Source organism: Coturnix japonica, chromosome 1 (assembly GCF_001577835.2).
Source record: "Coturnix japonica isolate 7356 chromosome 1, Coturnix japonica 2.1, whole genome shotgun sequence".
Classification (NCBI taxonomy): Eukaryota; Metazoa; Chordata; class Aves; order Galliformes; family Phasianidae; genus Coturnix; species Coturnix japonica.
The window spans coordinates 154,992,356-155,017,204 of NC_029516.1; the positions used below are offsets into that span (position 1 = coordinate 154,992,356).

Consider the following 24,849-nt stretch of genomic DNA (forward strand, 5'->3'; position numbering starts at 1 on the left):
CTTTTATAAAGTTGAAGTAGCACAGTGCTTTAAATACTAAGAGCACATTCTGTTTAAGAAAATAACTTTCCCCTGTTATTAGATAAGGTATAGAAGAATACAAGAGGGATGAGATGAGACTATCCTTTGGAACAGCATCACTCACTTTCTGCAGAAGATACATCTCCAAAAGAGAAACACTTGCAAAAGATCTGGAAATAATTAGATACTATTGTGCTATTTGGGATAAGAATAAATAATACAAATAATAAAATAAACAATATTTTTTTTCAAAGATGGAAGAACACTGCAAAGTCTTTTGTTGTTTATTTGCTTTTTAATGTGTAGTTCATTGAAGAAATCTACAACTTCAACAGTAACACAGCTGGGACATACTCAGCTAGGCTGAGGGAACAAAGAACAGCTAATCAAGCACAGATCTTGTCAAACCTAACACATCTTCATCTATTTTATGTTAAAATAGACTAAATCAAAATGAAAGTGCCTGTTTTTATGATAGGTGAAAATCATCACGTGTTTATTTCCAATTATGTGGAATATATATATTTCAAGTACTTAAGTAAATGTTTTTAGCTTATATAAGAAATAAATATAGCCTTCAAAGTAAGCTATGTTTTAATCTGATGAAGTAGGTGATCCTGGGAAATAAATGAAAGAAGGGAAGCAAATTGTAATAAAAGAAATATTCTAAAAATACAAAGAAAAGAACATTTTCTTCTTTCCCAAGCCCCAAAATGATGCACTATCCTTAAAGGAGTTCCTTTAAAACTTAAGAAGTACTTTGCACAGAAACTCCAAATTCCTTTGGGGGGAAAGAGTTGATTGCATATCCCTCTGAGTCTAAAAGGCTGTCCATATGAACTGAATTATCCATGACATGTACCTTCAGACAGTTGTAATGTGATATTTCATGTAAATTTAGACCATACCTTGGACGTGAGCCGCTGGCAATGTTGATTTTATTCAGGAGCTCAGATAAGAAAAAAACTCTGACATCCTTGCTAATCTGTAGTCGTTAACATGGAATTTCCAACATAAAGAGCATAAAAGCATCTAATTTGCTGTAGCAAATGAAAGGAAAACAAACTTCGTATTTCCCTTTCCTTTTCAGTGTCTAAAGTTACTCTGTTCTGTGCAAACAAAATTGTAATTTTCAAAGGTTTTTGACATCATCATCATCTATCTTTTGAAAGACACATTTCAAACTTCACCTAATCTGTGGAATGTCATTCAATTCAAATCTGAAGGATTTACCCATGGTAGGAAGAAAAGACCTAGTTATGTTAGGATTACTAAAAAAAATAAATGCAGTACTTTACATAGTCTTCCCAGTTCATATTAATCAATATATACATAAAAGCTCAGGTTGTGCTCTTTGTTTTATACAGAGATGATTTAACTTTATTTTTCATTCATAGCATCTCCTAGCCTCCTGATGTAAGCTAGGGGCTGGATTGTGTTATATATTTTATTTGCCATTTTCTTCTAGCAATGTTCTGTATTATGTCCTGTCACTATTTCAAAGCATTTACCTTGTTTTTTCTTTTGATAAATGATTTAAAAAATCGAATAGAAAAGTTCACCAAAGATTTTCATGCAGATGAACAGAACTGTAGATCGTTTAGTACACTTATAGTATAAAATATAATATTTTGTGCAGATGAAATGCTTTTTGGTCAGCCTTTACACCAGTACAGCCCCATGTTGACCAATGCCTGTAGAAACATTAAACATCACTCCTCCAACAACGTTACAGCATTAGCTTCTGAAGAACTTGAAATATAAACAGGCACCAGGATGCAAGATAGTTCTTATTTACAAGTCAAGGAAACAACCCTAAAATATCAGCTGAGGTATAAGAATTAAAAGGTGTTATTTCCCCAAGTGATTGGATAGATGGAAAATCACTCTCAAGCAAACACTGAAGAAAATCAATTAATGTTTAGAATTTCAAAATTATTCGGCTCTTTGCATTGTATTAGGTATAAAATGAAGCTTATTTTTAACATAGTCAAATATTTTGAAATTATAAATAACTGGTATAAGAGTCACAAAACCAACAAATTGATTTAGCTCCATTTGCTACATAGCTTGACTGAGTTGTCTAAAGAAAATGCACTGCAGAGAGAGCTTAAATTTCTCCCTCTTCCTTTCAATCAATATTTGAGGCAAAGTTTCATCTCTAGGGCCCTTAATGGCAGGAATTCCTGGAGCCAGCAAATGAGTAATGTTAAACCTATGATTAGATGATGAGGCCATCAAAGACACTAGACCCTAATGCTTCATTCCACTTTATTCCTGAGAACTGCAGTAAAGCCAAAGACTAGGGAAGATAGGACTGTAAGTTATTCCTTTCCTCAAGTAAAGGATTCAAAAGATGTTAAAAAGAAAAAAATAAATTAATAAAAAAAGAAAAAAAAATAAGAAAGGGTTTCATGACATGAACATAAGGCTGAAAAAGCCTTAATGGATCTTTTGGAATTTTCCTGGAACCCAGGACGTAGCCATTAGGTAACAAATTTTTCAAGTGCTCTGCTGGAGAGGGTTTGAAGTTCAAACCCCACTGAGGATTCCTGCTAGGGGAGTATGTTTCTTTTACTTTTCCCTAACCAATATCTGGCTAAGCAGCGAAAAAAGAAAATGATGGGGAAATAATAATAATAATAATAATAAAATAAAAAAAAAAAAAAAAAAAGAAGAAGAAAAAAGAAAAAAAAAACCACAAAGGAAAACAAGATCTAATGATTTCCTTATGACAGCAGCTTCAAGAAACGCAAGCTACGGACTGGCAACAGCAGGTAAGTTGGAACTCCCTCCCCCAGCTTCCCCCCAAATTGTTGTAAATGTTAATTATTTTTTGATAGATGCGTCAGAAGTAGATCTTTATTTCATTTGCCCCTGAAAAAGTATTTCTTTTCAGTACATCTTTGGTGCAGGTAATCCAAGTGTAGCTGTGAATGCTCAAGGAAAACTGCAATCAAATATTTTCCCTTGGTAATAATGTAAAGAGTTAATGTGGGCAAATATATTAACCCAGTATACATTTCACTGATATTTTAAATCTATGGGGGACATGATACATGATAAACTAGTAATAAGTCTGTAGAGAACTGAAATAACTTTTAGATTATTTGGATCTTTTAGACCATTGTATGTGCCTTATATTATATAAAAGGAGTTTGAGAATAGCTTATTATTGGCACTATAATGTATAAAGCTGTATGCAGGAAGTTAGCTAATACCAATCTGGAGAAACAAATTTAAAATTGAGATGTAAAGAATCCAAATAGTCAATGAAATTATTTTAGTTCTGAATATTTTACCTGTGAGCGAAAATCAAAAGGTTGATTGATTCAGATTTCTGAGAAACCAATTACTGTTATGCTAAAAAACCATAAACAAACCAAAAAAGCTACAGAATCTTTAAAAATAAAAATATTCTATTTTTGTCACTTCTTAAGGAATACTTCAGCCATGTTCCTTTGGTTTGTGTATATGACAGCTGTGTAAAATATGTAGTAGTTTATATCGTGTACCAGAAATAATAAAGTCACTGTAAAGTATGGCTTAATGAAATTATTAGTTCAAAATCAGACTTCAATTATGAAAATAATATTATCTTCATATATTGTAAATAAGAACTGCATTGAGAGAGAGTTCACACAGAGGAAAAGTGAATAACGTACACACATACAGTTCTAAAAAAACAAATGCAAATATAATTTGCATAGTCTTTGAGATTAATTTGTATTTTTCTATACGGAAATGGAAGATTGGAACAAAGAGCAATGCACACTTCATGAGTTGGAAGTAGTCCAGCACTATGCTAGAGAACCATTAAAATTACAGTCAGAGAATGTCTTACCTGTGAACAAAGCAGCATAACAAGTTCAACTACAGAAGTACTCGACTTCATGCAAACCAGACCTGCAAAGAAATAGTCAAAAGTGAATTTAAAAGATCACTAGTTTTTAGTAACTACAGCTAAACCGTTTCAGAAAATCCATGACGTTTCTGTACTGTATTTTTTAATCACTTAAATTCAATGACAGAAGTGTGTCAAGCCAAATTCTCGGAGAATTTCAGTTTCAAAGATACCTAAACGTTCAGGAACTCTTAAGGAATCAACTTGAAGAAAAGCTGTACCAAGATCAGTACAGAGAGTTTTTTGATCACACCTTTTTGTCTTTTAGCTCAGATTACAATTTAGCAAAGTAAGAAAAATATATCTTCCCATCTATTTATATCATCCAGAGCAACTCAGTAGGTGATAAGCATAAGAAAACAATCTTTGAAAATCAAATCCTGTAAATGCTTAAGAATAAACTGATCAGATATTAATAAGTGGTGAATAAAGTTTCTGCATAGAAATTAAGTCAATTTTCAGCTGTCAACTGAACTTGAAACTTTGAGTAGTAATGAAAGAGACACTCTTATAAAACCTATTTCCTAGCAAATTTTGAATCTCTGTAGTTCATGCTTCTTGAAAACCTTGAATTATACAGTGTAGTCACTGCTCACAGTTTTTACTTAATTTAAATAATTGTTACGTTCCAAGTTACCACAGTTTTGAATTATTGTATTTCTTTGGCAGCTTTGGAGATGCTGATTAACTTTTGGAGAAAACGATATCATATCCAAGTACTTAACAGATGTTTTATAAAAGGAGGAGAAGGAAATTACACTTCTACTTTTAACTTTGATAGCTTCTGTTTTCTAAACTCACACATGCAATACATTGATATCATGGCTTAGGTCACAAAAATGCTTTTTATGTGCCATAAAAATGATGAATACACAAATAATAAGACTTACAACTAAAGAAGCTGAAAAAGAAGCTGATGTACTTTAAGTAGGTTTCAACAAACAGCGATTAGAGACAAAAGCACTCCTACACAATAGCACATATATTTATTGTGGGTAGTGGATAAATACCCTTTTGTGCCCATTTTGCTAACAACCCCATCCTCATTGTACAGTAACACAGAACACGCTGTAAGAAACCACTAGGATTCCATTCTATCAGATATATGAGCAGACAGTTAACTAATGAAATAAGAGGCAGATGTGAAAAGCTCATTTAGAGAGACAATTGCTGTAATTGATCAGCTATTCTCATGCTCAAGTGCTTGAGGATCAGAAAGATTAATGGCATACTTATCACCTGCAGGCTACCTCTGCTGTTTGAAAACCAACAAAGAAAATCCAAACAGAAAAGCAAACCCAACAGTTAAGATAATATAGGTAGGAGCAAGGCAGATATATAAAATATTTGATCAGAGAGCAAGTTTTATTGTGAATTAATCTCATATGAGGGCGGCTCTGAAAGTAATGCCTCCTAATTTATTATTCCAGCTCACTACATCAGAGGTGGATGCCGGTGGTATGGCAGTAGAGGCTGAACCTTCCCACCAATGTTCCATTATATTTTGCTGCTGTGCAACAGATGGCAGCACTGGGGCAGTCTGACGGAAAGGCATCTGACACAGCAGGGTGTATGAAGTAAAGGTGTGTCACTGAATTCCTCCATGTGGAAGAAGTATCACCCACTGACATTCACTGATGCTCGCTGAATGTTTCTAGAAGGTAAAACAATGGATGGGAGCACACTGAGGATGTGGGTGGTTTGTCAGCAGTGGGAACAGTAACTGTGATCACCTCCACTGGTGCAGATTTTTACAAGCATATCATGCAGGCTAGCAGGTTCATTGCTGATTAAAATCACAGAATCATTTGAGTTGGAAGGGAGACTTAAAGGTGATCAAGTCAAGTCCCCTGCAATTAAGAAGGACACCTACAGCTAGATCAGACTGTTCAGAGACCTGTTCAGCCTGACCTTGAATATCTCCAAAGGCAGGGCATTCACCACCTCTCTGGGCCCCTTGTTCCATAGCCAGTATAGGTAACTATATTGAAAACCAGTGTTCTATAGCTGAGAGACTGTTCTATCATATAACATTATTGTGCACCTTGCATCTGTTGTAGTTTCCATGTAAATAAATAGAAGCCATGTTTTTTGGAGCAACCTACGTATTATGTAAAACCCCCCCTCATTCACTGCTTTCTGCTCCCCCCCCCCCCCCCCCCCCCCCCCCCCCCCCCCCAAAAAAAAAAAAACAAAAAAACCCACAAAAATCAACAATCAACATACAGGCTCATTTTCTGTGACTCACTCATCTTTTTCCAGAATCAGAACTCAGATGTGTTAGAACAAGGTGTGGACAAAATAAAGCTCTCAGAACCAAATTTTCAAGTTACAGACTTGCAAATTTATATATATCTTTAACTTTTGATTTCATATTACAAGCACAAATGTCTCCAGAATATACATAAATATACACATTAAGAAAAACAAACCAACTATATGATGTAAGAAAGACTATATGCTATGTATCTGATGAAATGAAATCATCCGATTGCATAGATTACAGAAATTCCAGAAAGACAAAGATAATGAATGCTTTCTAGTTTTATTAATCAAATTTTAGGCTTTTAATTTCCAAAGACATTTGGTGATGTTTAAACCCTGGGTTTCAAACAACATAAAAAAAACTTTGGAGCATTGCACAAATACCTAAAATGACAGAATACATGCCTAAAATTTTACAAACATAGTATAAGTACTTGCAATTATAGAAACACTGTAAGCCCCATCCAGTCTGACTTCATGTCTCTCCAGGGGCGGGTCATTCACCACCTCTCTCGACAATCTGTGCCACTGCCTCACCACCCTCATTGTAAAAGATAAATCTTATAAATCTTCCTTATATCCAGCCTAACCCTATTCTCTTTATGTTTGAAACTATTTCCCCTTTTTTCTGTTACAACAGCACCTGCAAAAGAGTCTGTCCCCTTTCCTGTGTCTCCTCTGAAAGATACTGAAATATATCATCCAGATAACAATGATAATCTAGTCCAAATTATATACTTTATATTTAATAAAGCAGGACTCTGAAGGCAATAATTACTTTAGCGCAAAGTTTTCAGTTTAAAATCATAAGAATATTAATATTTTATGCCTCACTTTTTAAAACCTCGATGATTTTAAGGGCTGAATAAAATGACCATCTGATCTAAAATTGATGGCTTTTCTATTTGTCTAGACATCAGCTGATAACTTCTTGTATACCAGATCTAATAAACTGTGAGCTTGATTGAGATGTTCTGGTATTGGAAGGGAGAAATGAACTATTTTTGGTAAAAATCTGAGATGATGCAGACCTGACATGTAGTTTGCACATCATCACACCTATTCATTATAAACAGCTCTGTAACTACCTGTTGATGAAATAAACCACTGATGATATCCATTGACACCTCTGATTACAAGTGTTAATTTTTGAGGAAACAGATTTACACATCAAAATTGAACAAATAACTAACACAGAAATGGTACTACTTTTAGTGTGTGAGAACAGATTGGGAATTAGGAAAGACCCATAAAACAAGCTTATGGTACTAGGAATACCCTTTACCAAGAGCTCAGACTAAAGCAGAAGTTGTGAATTAAAGTGTGTAACTCCCTAGTTATAAAGAAGCAAAAACAGGACAATTCTTAATAGAAAATGGAGAGCCACATGCATCTTGATGAGTAGGAGGAAAAAAATAAAAGCATGAGTACCTTTGATTCACCTTTTTATTTAAGTTCTTATAGGGTACATGGCTTGAAGTAAAACAGAGCATGGAAATGTAAAACACTCAGATCAGAGACACTGCTTCACATTATAAGTCTCTTGCTTATCAACCTCCTACTCACACTTCAGGAGCTCCATCAGCTTGAATCATATGGGGAAAAGTGTGTGCCCTCCATTATATGCTCCATTTCCTCCTTTCTAGCTGCCAAGCCCTCTATTTTTGTGTATCTTTTGTTTGTTTCCATCTTTGTCTGTTTGTGATTAAGTGGGAAAGATGTGAAATATATAAATATTTTCTGTTACACAAAACACTATCTTCACCTGTTGAAGGCACTGTGCAGTCAACAGTACAGGATGATATAAACAGGTCAGGACTAACAGAGGACAGATCCATTTGTGACTTGGGAAAAACTGACAATGTAACCTCTTGTTTATAAAAATTCTACATAATCAAAAGTTGTACGACTAAGTTAAGGAGGAAGCATTGAATCTCACCTATTGAACTAGCATGATTTTGTTTTCATAATCTTTTTTTTTTTTTTTTAATTAGTGTAATCCTCTGTTATAGGAGCCCAACTTGTGCTCACTACCTGAGAATAGGTGCTAAAATCATTTCCTTCCTCAGACTGTTCCTTTCTAATAGACAAAAAGCAAAGGAGGAAGAACATTTTACAGACAAATGAGAAGGAAGAAAGTGATTGAGGTATCTTCATAAAATCAACATCAGAATGTATAGCATGAAGCAGAATAAAAACAAATTTATGCAGGAACAACAGCACTTATTCTGCCTCATCATACTTTTGGGGATTTCACAGAGATTTTTAGTGTCCAAAATTTTATTAATTTTAATATAATGAGAAACAAAAAAATGACGTAAAGCTTTAAAAATGAATGGCTTCTCTGAATGAGGAAAGCATAGAAATCTATTTTTGGTTCTCTTCCCCCACCACTTAGCTCCAACAAGAAGTATTTGCAATTCAAACTAAAACTATTGCCTGCATTCTTCAGCTGCACATAAGTTCTTCCTATACCAGCTGTATCAAATGCCATTAAGGAAGCTAATGTAATTACCAAAATACAAGTGGATATTTCCTGCATACAGCAAGGTTAAAAAGGTCACTGTCTAACTGAATGGAGTACGTGCTCTTTATATTTGCTGTTCTTAGTGCTTTTCTTCATAGCCTATTCTCAGTCCATTAAATATAGCCACCAAAATTCAGCATTTGATGACAACAATGACCACATATATGGATTCAAAAACTGGGAGCATCAAGTGCATGACCTTAGCTAATCTGGAATAAATGATGTATGCCTGACAATTATCTTGAAATGCTCTGGTTTACATGACTTCTTTTTCAGTGTTCTTCCGATGCCCCAAAGATATGCTAATTATTTCTTTTAACTATTACTTATTAATGTCTAAAAAAGATTAATTTCAACATTACTATTTTAGTCATGCCTGTGGCATTAATCAAATCTTGGGTTCAAAACCTCGATATCGCCATACTGAAACAGTCAGTGTGAATTTCCACTGTGCAGAAATATAATGTAGGCTGATATAATCATTAAAAAAAAAAAACAAAAAACCTTATGAAATAAGATCATGGTTTTGAACTTCTTTTCATTATTATTAATACAATGTGTGTATGAGTCTAACTGAATACCACCACAATTTCATCTGGTCTTTATCAAAGTTTGCAAGCATTTTCTTTCAGTGCTTTTGCTTTGTGTCAACTTAAACCTGTATTGGAACTGGAACCAATTGTAATATTAGGAAAACCAAAAAGATAGGAGTTGTTATATCTGATGCTGAGCTTGGGGAAAAAAAAAAAAAAAAAAAGAAAAAAAAAAGTTGTAATTAAGATTGCAGAAAAAGCATAAATGTTTTAATGAATTACAGTTTCAATTCAACTGGAAAGTCTCAGGTACAGATAAAGAAAAACTTGAGAAAGTTTACGCTGTTAGACCTAGTCATAGAGAAAAGTTGGCTTTTACATGATGCCACCAAAACCATAGGAGCCTTATTTTATATGTCAAAATAAAGACATCCTATTGTATACATAATTGTTCAATGTAACAAAAATGTATAGGACCACAAAGTCCTAAAATCCTAAAATATTCAGAAAATACTAGAACTCTTTTTTTTAAAAAAAACGTATATTTCCATAAGGTCAGCTATTTTCTCTACTACCTACTGCTAGCATTTTTCAAGTAATTTAAAAAAACTTGTACTGTTTCAAGTTGTTCATCATAGCTATTGGTAAGAACGTACTGTATCTGCTGCTTCAGTCCTCAATGCCTCATCTACCAAAAGACAAAACAGGAATTTTCCACAGGTAACTGCCAGAAATGAAATATGCATTCAAATTTTTGATAGACTAATGTTCATTTCAAAATTTGTTAGCAATGGTACAAAAAGTTTAATGGCAGTTCATGCTGGTGGCAGAAACTAAAGCGTGTTTTAGTTTTGATGACAGAATGAAAAAGTGATTGAGATATTTTCATTGGAAATGCAAGTTTTCTTTTAAATTTATCATTGAAAGATTTTTCTTCTGCTAGAAGAATCATAGTAAATTTTTTCTTGAAATATTGTACTAAATTTAACTTGGAATCAGAAAAATGAGCTTAGCTTGGATTTTCTTTTTCTTTCTTTTTTTTCTTTTTTTTTTTTTTTCTTTTTTTTTAACCATTAGTTAAAATTACTTGGATAGTTTAAATCTACAGTATTCCTTTTTCTTGTAGTTCAAAGAAATCTGGATTGAAATTCATCATTTTAATCAATGACTAAGTTGCTAGCAAGTTCATCAAAGATGTGAAAAGTACGGTGGAAAATTATAAAGGTAAGTGAAAAGTTTGGAAATATGTTAAAATATGAACTGAAATGACAGGTTTTCCTTTTCCAAGTGAAAGAATTATCAGAAAACAGGCAACCCTTGCCTAGGTAAAAAAGAGGAATCAAACCTATATCAAATAGAGTGAGACATCCAGTTTGCAACAAGAAAAATAATTAAGTAACTATGGATCAGGAATGGTATTTGATGAACTGTTCTTCTCGAAGAACAAGAGTGAGAATTTAAGATGGTAATTATTTCTCCAAAAGCAAAATGTGTATTAAACAGAATACAGTGTTCTGCAAGATTACACCCAAAACTGGTTTTAGAACTATGACTATTTGTGTACATACATATATATGTGTATATACATATATGTGTGTGTGTGTGTTTGTATGTGTGTATATATATGTGTGTGTGTTATAGATATATATATAATATTTATATATATATATATATATATATCATAGTTTGTAGATATTTAAATTGTACTAACAGTCTTAATTTATGAAAAGTAAAAGTTTGCAAATATTTAGTGAGAGCGAATTATAGTCTGCAGATGGAAATCATAGTCATGTTGCATAATAACTACAGCTCCACTTTTATTAGATGAAAGGAAATGCTACTCCCTAAAACAACAAAGTCAGGCTTATAGATTTAGCAGTTCTCTTCAGCTTCAGTAGCCTTGACTTGACTGGCAGAATATAACACTAACATCAACTCTGGGAACCAAGAAGGATGGCTGTGTTAACACTATAGCCCATTCTTTTTGTAGATAGATCTTTATGGAGCAAAAGATGACAAAGGAAAACATGATAAATGTGCATTTTATCCAATAAATTTTTAGGCAATGAAAACCATTATATTTCCTAAGGTTCGGCTGGAGATTGTGGTGTTATTATTATAATGCTAGACAGTACAGCACATGATACTCATTACACTTAGTAGCCCAACATATAGAAGAATTATCATCCAAATTATCAAATAAAATATCTTTAAAATAGTAACATAAACCTCTAGAACTTGTATCTTAAGATACCCAATCAGATGAACCCTAATAGGCCAATCTAAACAAGAGACTTAATCTGCTCAATTCCAAATCAGTCTTTTCAGTACCTTTAGTTAAATTTGCAAAATAAAACAGATTTTAATAAACTTGTATACACTTTAAAATATTAATAATGCTATGTAAGTGATTCTAGTATTACACTTTTAAAGTAAGAAAAGCTATACCTCTTCTTGACGGCAGTTACTAAAAGGAATCTAAATGAGGACTATAGAATATACCAACAGAATCACAGAGTGGCAGAGCTCTTGAGAGCAGACCCACAGAAAGGGGATTTATTACACTGCATATATAAGAGCTACATTTTAGAATTGCAGACTTTTGTACTCTTATACTATGATCTGTAATGACAGTGACAAAAGCCTTCGGGTACCACATTGCGCTGAAGAGTCTTGTACTGATGTGTGGAATTTTTGTCAATTTTCCATTAGTGTCAATGGATTGCACAAATAAGTGATCTCCTCATTTGATGGATGAGAATTTAATCTATACAATAAAAGCCATTGCCATCCAGTTTACTATCTCAGTGAAGATTTTCAAAATGGATCCATTTTTTTCTATAAGAGCCTGTGGCAATTCTTTCCTGGGCCAATAGTCCATTCAGATTTAATCAATACACACTTTTGTGAGTATTTCTTAAGATGGATCACTTTTCAAGTATCTGTTTTGATGTAGGGGATAATCAAACTAATGCTATCAAAATGCTATACCTGATCAGTTTTAAAAATCTTTCAAAATTAATATCAACTATCATCTGCCAATTGAGAAATCGCTCCAATTAGCAAAATGACACCACATTATTCTCTTAACGTAAAACAATACAACTTAAATGTTAATTATAGGAAGCCAATTCCTTGTTAAATTTAAGTGCACCAGATTTGTTTTACAATATGATACTTATCATATACTATAATTTAATTTAGAAAATGAATATGTTTCCTCCTTTAAAGTCTTCTTTTAGGAAATAGATCAAAGCAACCAAATCTCAATGAAGGCCATTCTGATTTCTATTATTTTTTATTATTATTCTTTTTGGAAGCACCTGAGAGACCAATATACAAATGTAAATATGATCCTGGAAGTCCTCTGATTCCCCCTTCCATCCAACATTACTGTTCACTGCTCTTAAACTTATGGCTACATTTTTTCCACATCCACTGCCCTGGATATTTTATTTCAGTGGGTGGAATGAGAAAAAAAAAGGAATGGAAAATGCTGAGTGAAATATATATATACATACATACACACACATATATATATATATTTGTTTAGATGGTAATTGCTACCTGATAATTTGATAATGGGAGGAAAAAAATCTCAGTTTCCACAAAGGACTCTGCTGACCTTGGTTGGCAAACATCTGATTGCTCTCCCATCCTGAAGCCTTTCTGACAAATGGTAATCATTTTAAAAAGCATCTCTCAAAACACAGAACTATACACAGCTACAGATGTCTTGAAATAACTTGCATTTCTTGTGTTTCAGTTTCCTTTATTTACTTGACAGTAACATTGTTATAGGCTCTCCCTAGACCTGCTTTGACATCACTTTGCTATCTTAATTTGACACATCAGAAGTGTCTGTATTGCCTGACAAGTTCTTTCAGCATGAGGGTTTCCAATTGCAAGAAATTCTCCGAAGACAAACATCACAATTCATATAGGATTTGATCCTAAAATTCAACATACCAACAGACAAAAATAAGACATGATATAAGACAATAAGACATAGAAAATCCACTTTTTTTTTTTCCTTTTTTTTTTTTTTTTTCCTTTTCTCCTCTCTGGGGAAGAAAACATTGAAATAAAACTACGCTGAACACAGCAGAGATATTCCCTTCTAGCTCTCTTAGTCCTTGCAAAAATAATTCTGATTCTGTAAGGAGTTCGTATACATCTAGATGAAGAAAGCTTGAAGGTTAATTAATGTTTCTGCTACAGTAACACCTTTTTCTATCAAAAATGAATCTTGAAAATATACCTAATTTTAAAACCTTTCTCTAGTTCAGTCATTCAAGAGTTCTGGCAGAATATTTTTTTGATACTGCCTTGGAGGTACAGAAGTAAGCACATCCATATCCAATGGGATGAACTACAGAAGTGTCTGTACATCATCACAGCAAGTAAGGGAGTTTTGTTAAACTTGATTACCAATTAAAAGGTTTCAGTCTGGGTCATAAAAGCAGGTGCTAGGTATAAAGAAATTGAAGGAATATAGAAGGAGAAACTGTAACTAGCTCTCATGAGATTAATTTTGTAAGGAATCTGGATGTAGAGGCCAGGGAAGAGGATTAGTAAACTACACCTCATGAGAAATATATATATTTCAGGGCAAAACCTGATACAGAGATGTTATTTGCACTCTATAGTTTACCATAGTTAGGTAGTTCTCTGGAAAATATTGCTAGGATAATAAAGTAGATTGATTCCATTTTTAAGCCTGTAGAGGACAAAGGGTGGGGCAAATACCAGCCTGTTTCAAGTCCAAAATCAGGCAGAGTCCCCTGCTGAGTTCTGAATGATGAATTAAGTGGAATAAGAACCGGAGAACCTCTGCCTGTGGGGAGCTTCAGTCACAGCATGAACATCCTGTAGATACTGAATACCTTTTTGGCACACCACCTCGTTTTTCTTTGGATGTGGACAGTAGAGGAGAAAATAATACGTGTAAAAAAGGTGGCTGTTCTTTAAAAAAGTTGTACAACAGTTCTTTGGTCCAGTGTAACCATGCAGTATACCTGATATGATGAGTCCACCTACAGGTAATGTTACAGTAGTGCCTGAACATGCTAATTTTTCTCAAGAATGATCTAAATTCCTTAATATAGCATCAAATAGATTTCTTGATAACTTTATATATATTATATAATATATATATATAATATATTATATATATACCTACTTAACATATTTTATTTTTCCTTTTTCTTCTTTTTTTTTTCTTTTTTTCTTTTTATTTTTTTTTTTCCTTTTAGTTGATTCTAAACTTTACAATTAATCTTATATTTTCAGGCATTCACTCCCCATTGGTAAAGCAATAGGACCATACCAACTGCTACCTAATGGGACTACACACACGTTGGATTTTAAAGATGCCTTGATTATTAATTATTGTAACAATGGTAATATAATAAAAGACATATAAACAGAGTGCCAACAACTATTTCTGCATTTAAGTTATAGTGGGACCACACAAGCCAAAGACAAAAGGGAGGGCATAGGCAGTTAACCCCTGTTACACAGCCTAATACATCTTAGTAAGTGTCCAATTCATTAGACAAGGATAGAGTGGCTCATATGTGTAATTAATTATTGGCAGGTTTATGTTCAAGAAGGTGCCAGATGCTATGCATTTTCTAGGTGCTATCTGGATCTCTGATCTGTAATGTTTCCTGCCATGTTAAACATCTGCTCAGAACATACTTCTGTGCACAGGAACTTCAGAAATGCAAGAGTTAAATCTTAAAAAAATCAAATGAATGTTGTCCTCTTTACTTTCCAGCATTTATAAAGAAATCTTTTAAAGGCATCGAAAAAGCTTCATTATGTGAAAGAAAACTGTTCTGTAACTGGTGTGGAGGCATTTACAGTTTGAAGATCTCACTGTGGATAAATAACAGAGACTGTGCTGTGGCACTTTCTCTTCGGTTCCTCTGAAAGTAACATATTCTGAAAAGGTGTGAAAAATGCAAAACTTTGAAACTCAGCTCTGCTGGAGTGCATGTCAAGAAATGGGTAGATCTGAGTATCCAAATAACCTTTCATCATTTCATTGCTCCTACCATCCGGTCTTCTGGAAACTGAGTGTTATTTTCTGCCTCCATCATTATTGGAATTGTCAATGTTCCTCTATAGGAGCACCTTCGGTCCCAAGGCAGTCAGAGAAAAAAAACACAATATGGAGCCTTCCAGTAAGACGATAAGAACTAATCACAGACAGAAAATTGATTGCAACCAGCACATCAAATCTGAACAGCCAATAAGTAGAGGTTTCAAATTCCTTATTTTTTCTGCTTATGAAGGGCTTACAAAATGTGTAGACTGGATTTCAATCAGCATCAGTAGTTCTAATCATATCAGTTGGAGGATTTCAAGGGTTTTCTTTTCTTGTTTAAAAGTTAGCATGAAAATGAAATACATTAAAGCATCCTCATTCCTAAAAACCAATCAAGTCTTTTGACACTATAAAGTCATTTAACATACAGTTAGTAATAACTCATGCTTTTAAACTTCCTATGGTCATCATTCCCATCTAGTTATCTAAACAAGGCTTATTGAAAGTTTTCAGATAGTAGCATGATGTCAACGTGATCTTTTTGCAAGTCTTTCTCAGTGGAAGATAAAAAGAAACCCTACTTCCACAAATTGAGAAAAGTTGTCTTCTGGAGGACTGAGCCAGGCAACTGACAGACTGAGCTGTGCTAAGCCTGCAGCATGATTTCTTATCAGACAGAACAGAATGTACTCTGAGACAAGCAGGGAGCATGCAGAGGAAGGAGCAAAAGCTATAAGGAGCAGAGGAGAGATGCATTATGAACTCCTTAACCTTGGAAACTTCATGCCTCTTTACAAACCAAAGAATCCATAATATTTCTGATCCTGACTGACACTCTGCAAATGACACTAGCTTGACCACTGCAAAACACCTTTCCCACATGAACATTTTTTTAACTTTCACCTTGGTTTCTATCAGGAATCCTGAGTAGGACTGAGATCATATTGCACTCCTAGCCTGCAGCTCAGCATTCAGTGATTGTGCTGCACTATCGCTGGTTTTATTGATCCTTCCCTCTGCTGTCCATAGCCTCAGAACAACACAAAATGTGCAGATGGACCAGATGAGCTTTGTTCCATTTATTCACTGCAAAAAGATAGTGTGCCCCCAAAGCTAGTGGGCTTCAGTGTAATGAAAACTTCACTAAAAATAAGAATTATTCTTGTATATATATGTATACATATATGTCTATAAAATCTGGAAAGAGACTTATTTCACAGTGATATGAACAGTCACCTCTGTGCCTCAAATACATTATATATTTCCAACAGCATCTGACCAACAGCAGAACAAGCAGAAAAGCACCTTGTCTTACAGATCTCTGCAGATATCTAGGTGACACTGTGGTATATCTGCTATGACCATATGAATAAATGCAGAGATTGCAACACGAGAGGAAATGATAATGCAGACTTAATACCATTAAGTGCAGGGGATAGCCCAGAGGAAATGGGGGTTCACAGGTTTCTAAGTGATACTGAAGCACCAATACCGTTTGGCAAGTATATTATATTTTCCCTCTCGAGAATCTATCTTCAAGATTCAGATTTAGAAAGAAAATAGATTCAGATTTAGAAAGAAAATGTAATATTCTTATAAAGACCGTAATATTGTTCTCAATACTTGGTGGAAAGTCCTAGTAAAGTTTTCCAATGTTATTTACTCTCATTTTGCATTCAGTTAGTAGAAAGATTAAGATATATTGCATTATCTAAATACTTTTTCAACACATAGCACCGGATTCTCTCTCCTCTTTTAGTGGCCCAAATCAGTTTCTTGTGCTGTAGTACATAGAGTCTATTTATCTTCTATCCAGCAGTCACTCGTGCCTTGCTCTTTATTTTCCCCTTTTCCCCACTGCTGTATGTACATATTAATCCTAAAATACTGACTACAGAACTGGATGGCAATAGGGTGGCTGAAGTTGTGCATAAAAAATGAATCTAATATTTCTAAGCATCCATGGATTGGACGTGTCTTTGTTGCCTGAGCACAAAGTTAAGAGTAGTCAGAGTACACTGACTGTTGTAACAATCCCTACATTCTTTTGGTGCCTTCTTCCCTCATCTGCTATGTCTGCGTCCTTTATTCCTAGAAATTGGACTCAGCATTTGGCTATGCTGAAATTTGTTTTTTGTTTTTTTTTCTTGAGATGAAATTTATATTAAAAATAAAAATAATAAAAATAAAAAATAAAAATAAAAATAAATACCAAAAGTCTTATTTGTTGAGAGAAAACATGGAGACTCAAACAAAAAAAAAATATTTTCTGTGTGGTAGAGTGAGAGCACAGAATGAACAGGAAAGGAGTGTTCTGCAAGTGCATGCGCTCACTCTGCTTTACAGCATCTGTGCTTCTGAGTACAGCAATAATGCAAAGGTGCTGAAAAGTTTCTAAGAGAAAGCCAAGGGCCATTTTAAGTATCTGATAGTATTTTTTTTCTTTCTTTTTATTTTGTTCCCCAAGGAAAGTATAAGGGTCTTCCTTCTCAGGAAAATTAATATGTTTTTCCTAATACAAAACGTGTATTGTTTGACGTAACCAGGAATAAATTGTGCCTGCACTGGTAGTTACCACAGTGATGTTGCACTTGAGGTCTTTGTGAGCTTTTAAAATAGTGGCATTCAGCACTCAATTCTATCTGTGGTTTCCAAAGGAATGTTTTGGGCTATTTTTTGATTGTTTCAAGAAATCTCCTGTCAAATGCCATACAAAGCTATTCCACCACCATTTCTATTGAATATTTTCATAGGGCCATGAGGTGAGTTAATGAACAGAAACAGTTTCTACTCTTGTTGGCAACAAAATGTTTTCTGTTTCATCTGATTTGAATTGTGTATGTATCAGAAACCTATTAAATGTACGCCAAGGAATTTGTGAGAGCTCCTTTGGAGAAGGCATATCTGGCTGACACTCTACCTAAGTAATCACACAACAAAATTAAAAACATTGGTAAAGTTTATTTGGTATCTCAGCAAAGAGAAGTGAAAAGATCAGATGTGACTGTGTTTCCACTGGATTTATTGCAGTTTAAGACACTCAGTACAGCTGTACTGAAAATATTTTTACTCATCTGTGCTTAACAAAAAGAGGATATAACTTTTCTTTCAGATACAGATCATATTACACTTGCCTGTAACATTTTCACCTAAAAGCTAGAATGCTGTAATGCACTTTGCATGGAAGGTATTTGCAGACCATATGGAAACTAGAGTTAGTGAAAACATACCTGTGCAAGTGTCAAATGGAACTCCAAAACGAGTACAGCTAAGCTTAAATATGTGACCTACACATATTGCATGTTTGTTTCCAATTAGTTTCTATATGAACAATTTTAACCTTTGCAACTTCTGTTCTCTAAGGCATTAAAGAACCTGTTCTGTTGATGAACCACAGTAATAGAGGACTGTTTTTGGTATACTTTGTTTGAAGCTATTTGCAGTCAACTGCAAATCAATCAATTTTAAACTATCATTGAGGACACTTTCCATGTATACAAAGCTCTGGAAAACTGATGAAATATTTGAAAAACAGTGAAATGTGAGAATAACTTGTTTGGGGAAAAGGGACAGAAAAAAAAAGTAAGTAAATGGATGAAGAGTTTTACAAAAAATATATGTTATGCAGTATCAGATAGGGTTCTTGAATGTGATAGGATTCTTCTGCTACCAATCCACATGAACAAACATGAATTGTTAATGTCAATGTTAATTATGAATAAGAGTGGTCTTGGTATTTGGTCTAGATTTGCATCCAGATCACTTCAACTCCACTCAAAAGTTAAGAAGTCATTGCTAAGATACTAAATATCATTTCTTTCAAGAAAAGCTCTGCAAAAGTTTTCCATGGGACAGAATGTTGACACAAGTAAAAAGGAAAATGAGGTGGCATGGTTTGAATTTAAGATATTTTGTTGGAAGTTTGGGACAGACTAGGTGTCTGACAGACTAGGTGAAATAATAACCGTCCTATATACATTTCTCCAACTAGATATATTAACAACATCTACCTGATACCATCAGATATTCTGGATAGTTTTCATAATTAGCCTGCTTTAGAAGTAATAGAAATTATTTTCAGTTCAAAATTGCACATCTTCATTTTGCCATCAAGTTTGTCTGAAAGTTTTCAGACTTAAGCAAAATTTGTTAAAGAAAATTCTTTCTACCATATGCAGGTGTTGAAAGACAGCAAGAATAGGGAAGTTATTTTAGGCTTGAATAATGAAAAAGATAACACCTTGTATAATGCAACAGATTTGTTTGCGGTGATCAATTTGAGAAAAAAAAAAGCACCTTCAGACTTTATTAGTTCCTTCTTAATTGCTGTAAATACAACCTCTATACACAAAGCACAAATTAAACTATTTCATATAGAACTGTCAAGCTAAATACTACTTGTCAGTGAAAAAAAATAAAAATAAAAAATCAAGTTTAAATTATCCAAGTCCCACAGGATATTTGTGTACTCACATTATCTTGAATCACTCTATGAATAATCTCTGTTTTGCAGAGAGCACGTTCGAGGGGTAAGGCCACCATTAGTTTTCAGTAAACAGTGACAGGAAATTTATCAAAGTTAATTTTGTAATGGACCAGGAGAGAATTTAGCTTTTTTTTTTTATTATTATTATTTTTCAAGTGGAATTTAACTAAGCAAGATCAGTTTAGTTGAGATCAAGGGTGCAGTGAAGACAGCAAAGATGAGAAATACATAATGACTCTGAAAGCTGCTCTGTGAGTTACCTTTTAAGAAGAAAAGAAATCCAGCTACCTCAGAAGGAGAAAACAGACCCTCAGGTCCTGAGGCATGCAGTGTACAGATCTAACCTGTGTATGGATTAGTTCTTTACAGATTACTATTTCAATAACTTGGGGTGAAAGCACTGTTTTTTAGGAATTAGAAATAAGAACAATTGAAGAGAAAGGGAGATGTAACATAAAGAAAAAGTTGTGGGAGGGACAGAATTTTGAAACTCTCTGTTAAGGTTCATAATCAATGACTCATGAGAATGAACTGGATGCCTGAGTCACTGAAGACAGCATTCTGAAAGGCAGGCAAATGGATTATGGGAAGAATGCTACGACCAACAAAACCATGTCTCTGAAAGAGGCATCTAGCTTTTCAGTCATGTCATTTGCAGAAAACTGTTGGAGCCCTGTTTAAGTTTCAAGAACTGGATAATGTATTACAGATCTGAGGTGAAACAAAGACAATTTTATCTATATTGTATAAAAACTAAAGTGTAATTAAATGATTACCAAAAAGAAGAGAGTAAATATGCTGTGAATTTTGCAGTTTTTACTGGAATGAAAGGTCTGATGAAATCCTTGAAACATTTTTACAGTCATCTAAATATTCTCAATGAATAGCTCATCAAAGTGAGAGCAGCAATTTACTCATAGCTATGAAATAAACAATATAAAACATCTGAAGTTTCGAATAATTATAAAGCTACTTTACCATTCCTTGTATTAAAAATCTAGCAAAAAACAAACAAACAAACAAGCAAACAAAAAACAAACAACCAAACAAACAAAAAAAACAGCAAAAGGAAAAGGATATTTAAAAGATGTTAATCACAAACTGAAATACTTCTAGCATTACGAACAAAAGAAGGCCAATGTGAGGAAAAACAAAGACCCTAGGAAGACTAAAGTATTTAGAGAAAATGCATATATAGTAGAAGGAGTTAGAGGAACCTAACCATACTAGCCTAACTCTAACAACCCTCCAGAAAATCATGTCCCTGAGCACAACATCCAAATGGTTTTTAAACACATCCAGGGATGGTGACTGAACCACCAATCTGGACAGTCTATTCCAGTGCTTAACAACCCTTCCTGTAAAGACGTTTTCCCTGATATCAAACCTAAGCTTCCCCTGGAACAACTAGAAGCCATAATGACTTTTTCCTCTCAGAAAACAACAATACTTTGTGTAAGAATAATTCTGAAAGGAAAAAAAAAAAATATATATATATATATATATATGTATTTAGCTGAGTATGTGCTTCTGGATGTATGATGTAAGAACAGTGCATGCTCATGTCAATTCACCATTTTGTCTACATTAGAACTGATTCATTACTTAATGAATAATACTTAATAGTTAAGAAAAAGCTTACCCAGTTCACACAGTCTCACAATTTCTGCATTACTTATTTTCTTACAAGGATATATTTTTCCAAATTTTATAACTACTTAGCAGTAACATTAACATTACTTTGCCTAAACAAAAAAAAACTTGAACATGTTCAAGGATACTTTTCTTAACCAATTTATCCAATCAGTCATTGCTATTTATTTCCCTAGGGACAACTCTCTACTAACGAACCTACCAAAGTAAAGAGTGTCCCTCCAAAACCCAGATCACATTCTTCGATCTATTTTCTTCCATGCAAATTCAATGCACTTTTTTTTTTTTTTTTTTTTTTTTTTATTGTATCAGCAGTTTCTCAAAGTCAGGATGAAAATCACACAACTATTCTGAGAAGGAAATAGCATATTATGGAGAGGTTTTTGCATTCCAAAATGACAGAATGTTATGTTATTCCCAGAGCTACACAGCAACTTAGGAGAAAAAAGGGGGAAATAAAAGCAGATACATTACTTAAAAAAATAAAAATAAAAAAAAAGAAAAAAAGAAAAAGAAAAAAAAATTAAATAAGTGAAACCACAAGATATTAACAACCAATTCTTTGACTTTTCAAAATTCATTGAAAAGTAACATTTTTCATATCAACCTAGTAATAACTAAACAAAATATAATCTTGTAACAGAAACAGTACCTTCAATCAACAGCTCTTGTCCGTGACTGCCCAATAATGTTCGGGATAGAAAAGGGGCAAAATCAACAAAAATTTCTCGCAGGAGAGGGGCCACCTTCTCTAAGGCTCTCTCAAGCTTTGCCGTGATACTGTGGAAAAACAGAGATCATGATTTGAGGAAAGATTAAAAACTGGAATTTAAACGATGTCAAATCTGTTTTTAAAAGTTGCTCTAGGTTGCTTAGAGAAGAGGAAGACCATAATTTTATGGTACTTAAATGGTACAATGCAAACAAAAAGCCATTTCAGCCTCAAATTCTACAGCGTTTACAGGATACTGCAAAACAAGAACAAATTTTATTCTCATTTTTAAACATTATTAGAAGAATCATTTATCATTTTATTGTGCATCAATTAACGTTTTAAAGTTTATCATTTAAGAATGATAGGAACGTGGGATATTCAAGTATAACTATTGCACCCATCTCATCTTACTTTATACATACATTTGAGAGCTAGAAAAGTGTTTATATGTGTAAAACAGTCACAGATAGCTTGCTTTTTTCTTCAAGCTTTCACATAACAATATCTAGTATTTAAATGGTTGAATAGAAAATCCATGAGAAAGATCTAGCATAGAAGTCAAGGAAATCAACATTGTTTTCTTTTTCTTTGAATCTAAGGCAATATGATCACAAATTAAGCCAATCAGATTACTTTTTTATGCCCTCTTCACTTTCAAAACTTGACAGGGCCTAACACTTGTGTCCTCTGAAACTCATACACCAAGATTAAAAACTTTCAGTATTACTTCAGAAAAATAAATTATTACTCAAAAAATATAAATTACAGTACATACATATTCTGGTCTACCAATATATAAACATATATATTTTTCAGACTGCTTGTTGCAGGGAGCATTTTCTATGCATTGGAACTAAAACACCAAAATATTATTGGTGTTTAAAGGAATGTTAATAGGAAGAAGTTGCATTTATTGATAGAAAACAAGAGAATGAACACTGACTTTTAAATTTTCAGTAGTATCTACCATCTGTAAACTATAAAAAATTCAGAACTTTTCATTTGGGTCATATATGAACATTCCTTATTTTCTTTCAACATGCTGCTCTCCCGTTTCAAACTCAGATACTGGTTTTCTAATATTCTAAAGGGAGTTTCCATATCACCAGTCTTTGTTTCGTGATAGAGCTTCTCTTGACTTTACTTGAAAAACTGATGACTACCTTGGAGTTTTTCATTTGAAACATGAATCTGTACTAAGATTTTGCTGCTAGAGATAAGAACAAACAAACAAACAAACAAACTGCTAGACTTCTTTAACTTTGCACTGTAAATTTACTTGAAAGTTCTGATTTTAGAGTTCATTTAGCTCTGATTTATGTACAATTGAAAAAACTTTTATATTAGAATCCAGTGATGCAGATGGTTTGGATGGCTTGTTAATCAACACCCTGGATGATAATAAACACCTTGCTATTAAATGGATTGCTGATGGTTTTAGTATATTATGGGTCTATTAATGAGGAACTTAGGGTAGTATTCTGTGAAACAGTGAGATCAAAGTTTAGCACTCTACAAAATTACATATTAAATGTCAGAATTTAATATTTAAATGGATTTAAAAAAAGAAGAAGAAAAAAGTCTTGTTTGTCTTGGTTTAAATCCCTGGAGCATTTACATGTTGAAAACTGACAGGAGTTCTGGTCCTCTGATTTCAAAAATAACAAACAGAATTAAGAAAAAAGCGTAAAGAGAGTCCCAAAAATGACTCAGAAAAGCAGGTGGCCCATCTACTGAATTTTTGGTTCACACACATGCACAAAGAGCAGCAAGAGGACAGGCAGCCTGATCTGATATTACAGCTGCTTCTCATGTCTATTATACCTTATAATGCACCCTGCAATCACTTGGAAACTCTCTTTGGGGAATTCATAACTGAATTAATGACATTCTATAAACCATTAACAAGGTTTTCTCCACTCCACTTGAAGATATTTTTAAGTGCAAAGAAAATTTTAATACCATCCAAATTCAAGATTCTTTATTTTGCAAGTTAAAGGCAACACCTGTCAGAAAATAAATTATGTATGATACCTAAGTACACAAAAGTAATAACTTGGGACAGGGATGACCGAAAGAAGACAGCAGCAGAATCTGATTAGGAGAAACACTTTTTAAAGACTGAGCAAAAAAAAAAAAAAACAAAAAACAAAAACCAAATAATACTGTGAATAGTTCTTATAGGCTAAAGCTGGAGTTATCACAGATAAAGGAATGTAGATTTACTTTTAGAGAGAGAATTAGGTTTGCAGTTTGTTTAGTTCAGCCATGAAAATAGGTTTACAAAAGCCTACAAAGAATACCAAGAACAGTTTTTAGTTGAACAGTTTGCTTTTTAGTTAAACCTAATGTAATACACAATATAAATTGCAGGGAACCCAAACAGCTCTTTCAAAATAGTTCTTTGTTAAATCTTAATAAAAATCTGGAGTCCAAAGACCAGTGATTTATTTCAAGGGAAATGATAAAATTCCAACAAAAAACTTCATATAAAAATTTCTTGATATGCGAAGCGTATAACCCAATAGACAAGGAATTCTGGAAATTGATACTGTAAAAACTAACACTGCTATTTGAACCATTTAAATTACTTCCTTGGTAGGATTTTATGCTCAACAGTACCATGCTGTTAGATGTTATATGGGTGTACTTTCCTCTTCTAAATATAGCAAGTTTACAAATGTTTCGAT

The 24,849-nt window shown here is 33.5% G+C and overlaps 1 protein-coding gene across 16 annotated transcripts in view; it reads right to left on the bottom strand.

Annotated features, from left to right (window-relative positions):
- The window catches only part of NBEA (neurobeachin), a 460,919-nt gene that overhangs the window by 247,474 nt on the left and 188,596 nt on the right, over positions 1–24,849 (bottom strand). For all 16 annotated transcript variants that reach the window (XM_015851986.2, XM_015851985.2, XM_032442135.1 and 13 more), the window contains 2 exons: positions 22,097–22,224; positions 3,866–3,927 (listed from right to left, as the gene is read on the bottom strand). In XM_015851986.2, coding sequence (XP_015707472.1) covers positions 3,866–3,927; positions 22,097–22,224 — 190 coding nt within the window. The remainder of the gene's footprint in view (positions 1–3,865; positions 3,928–22,096; positions 22,225–24,849) is intronic.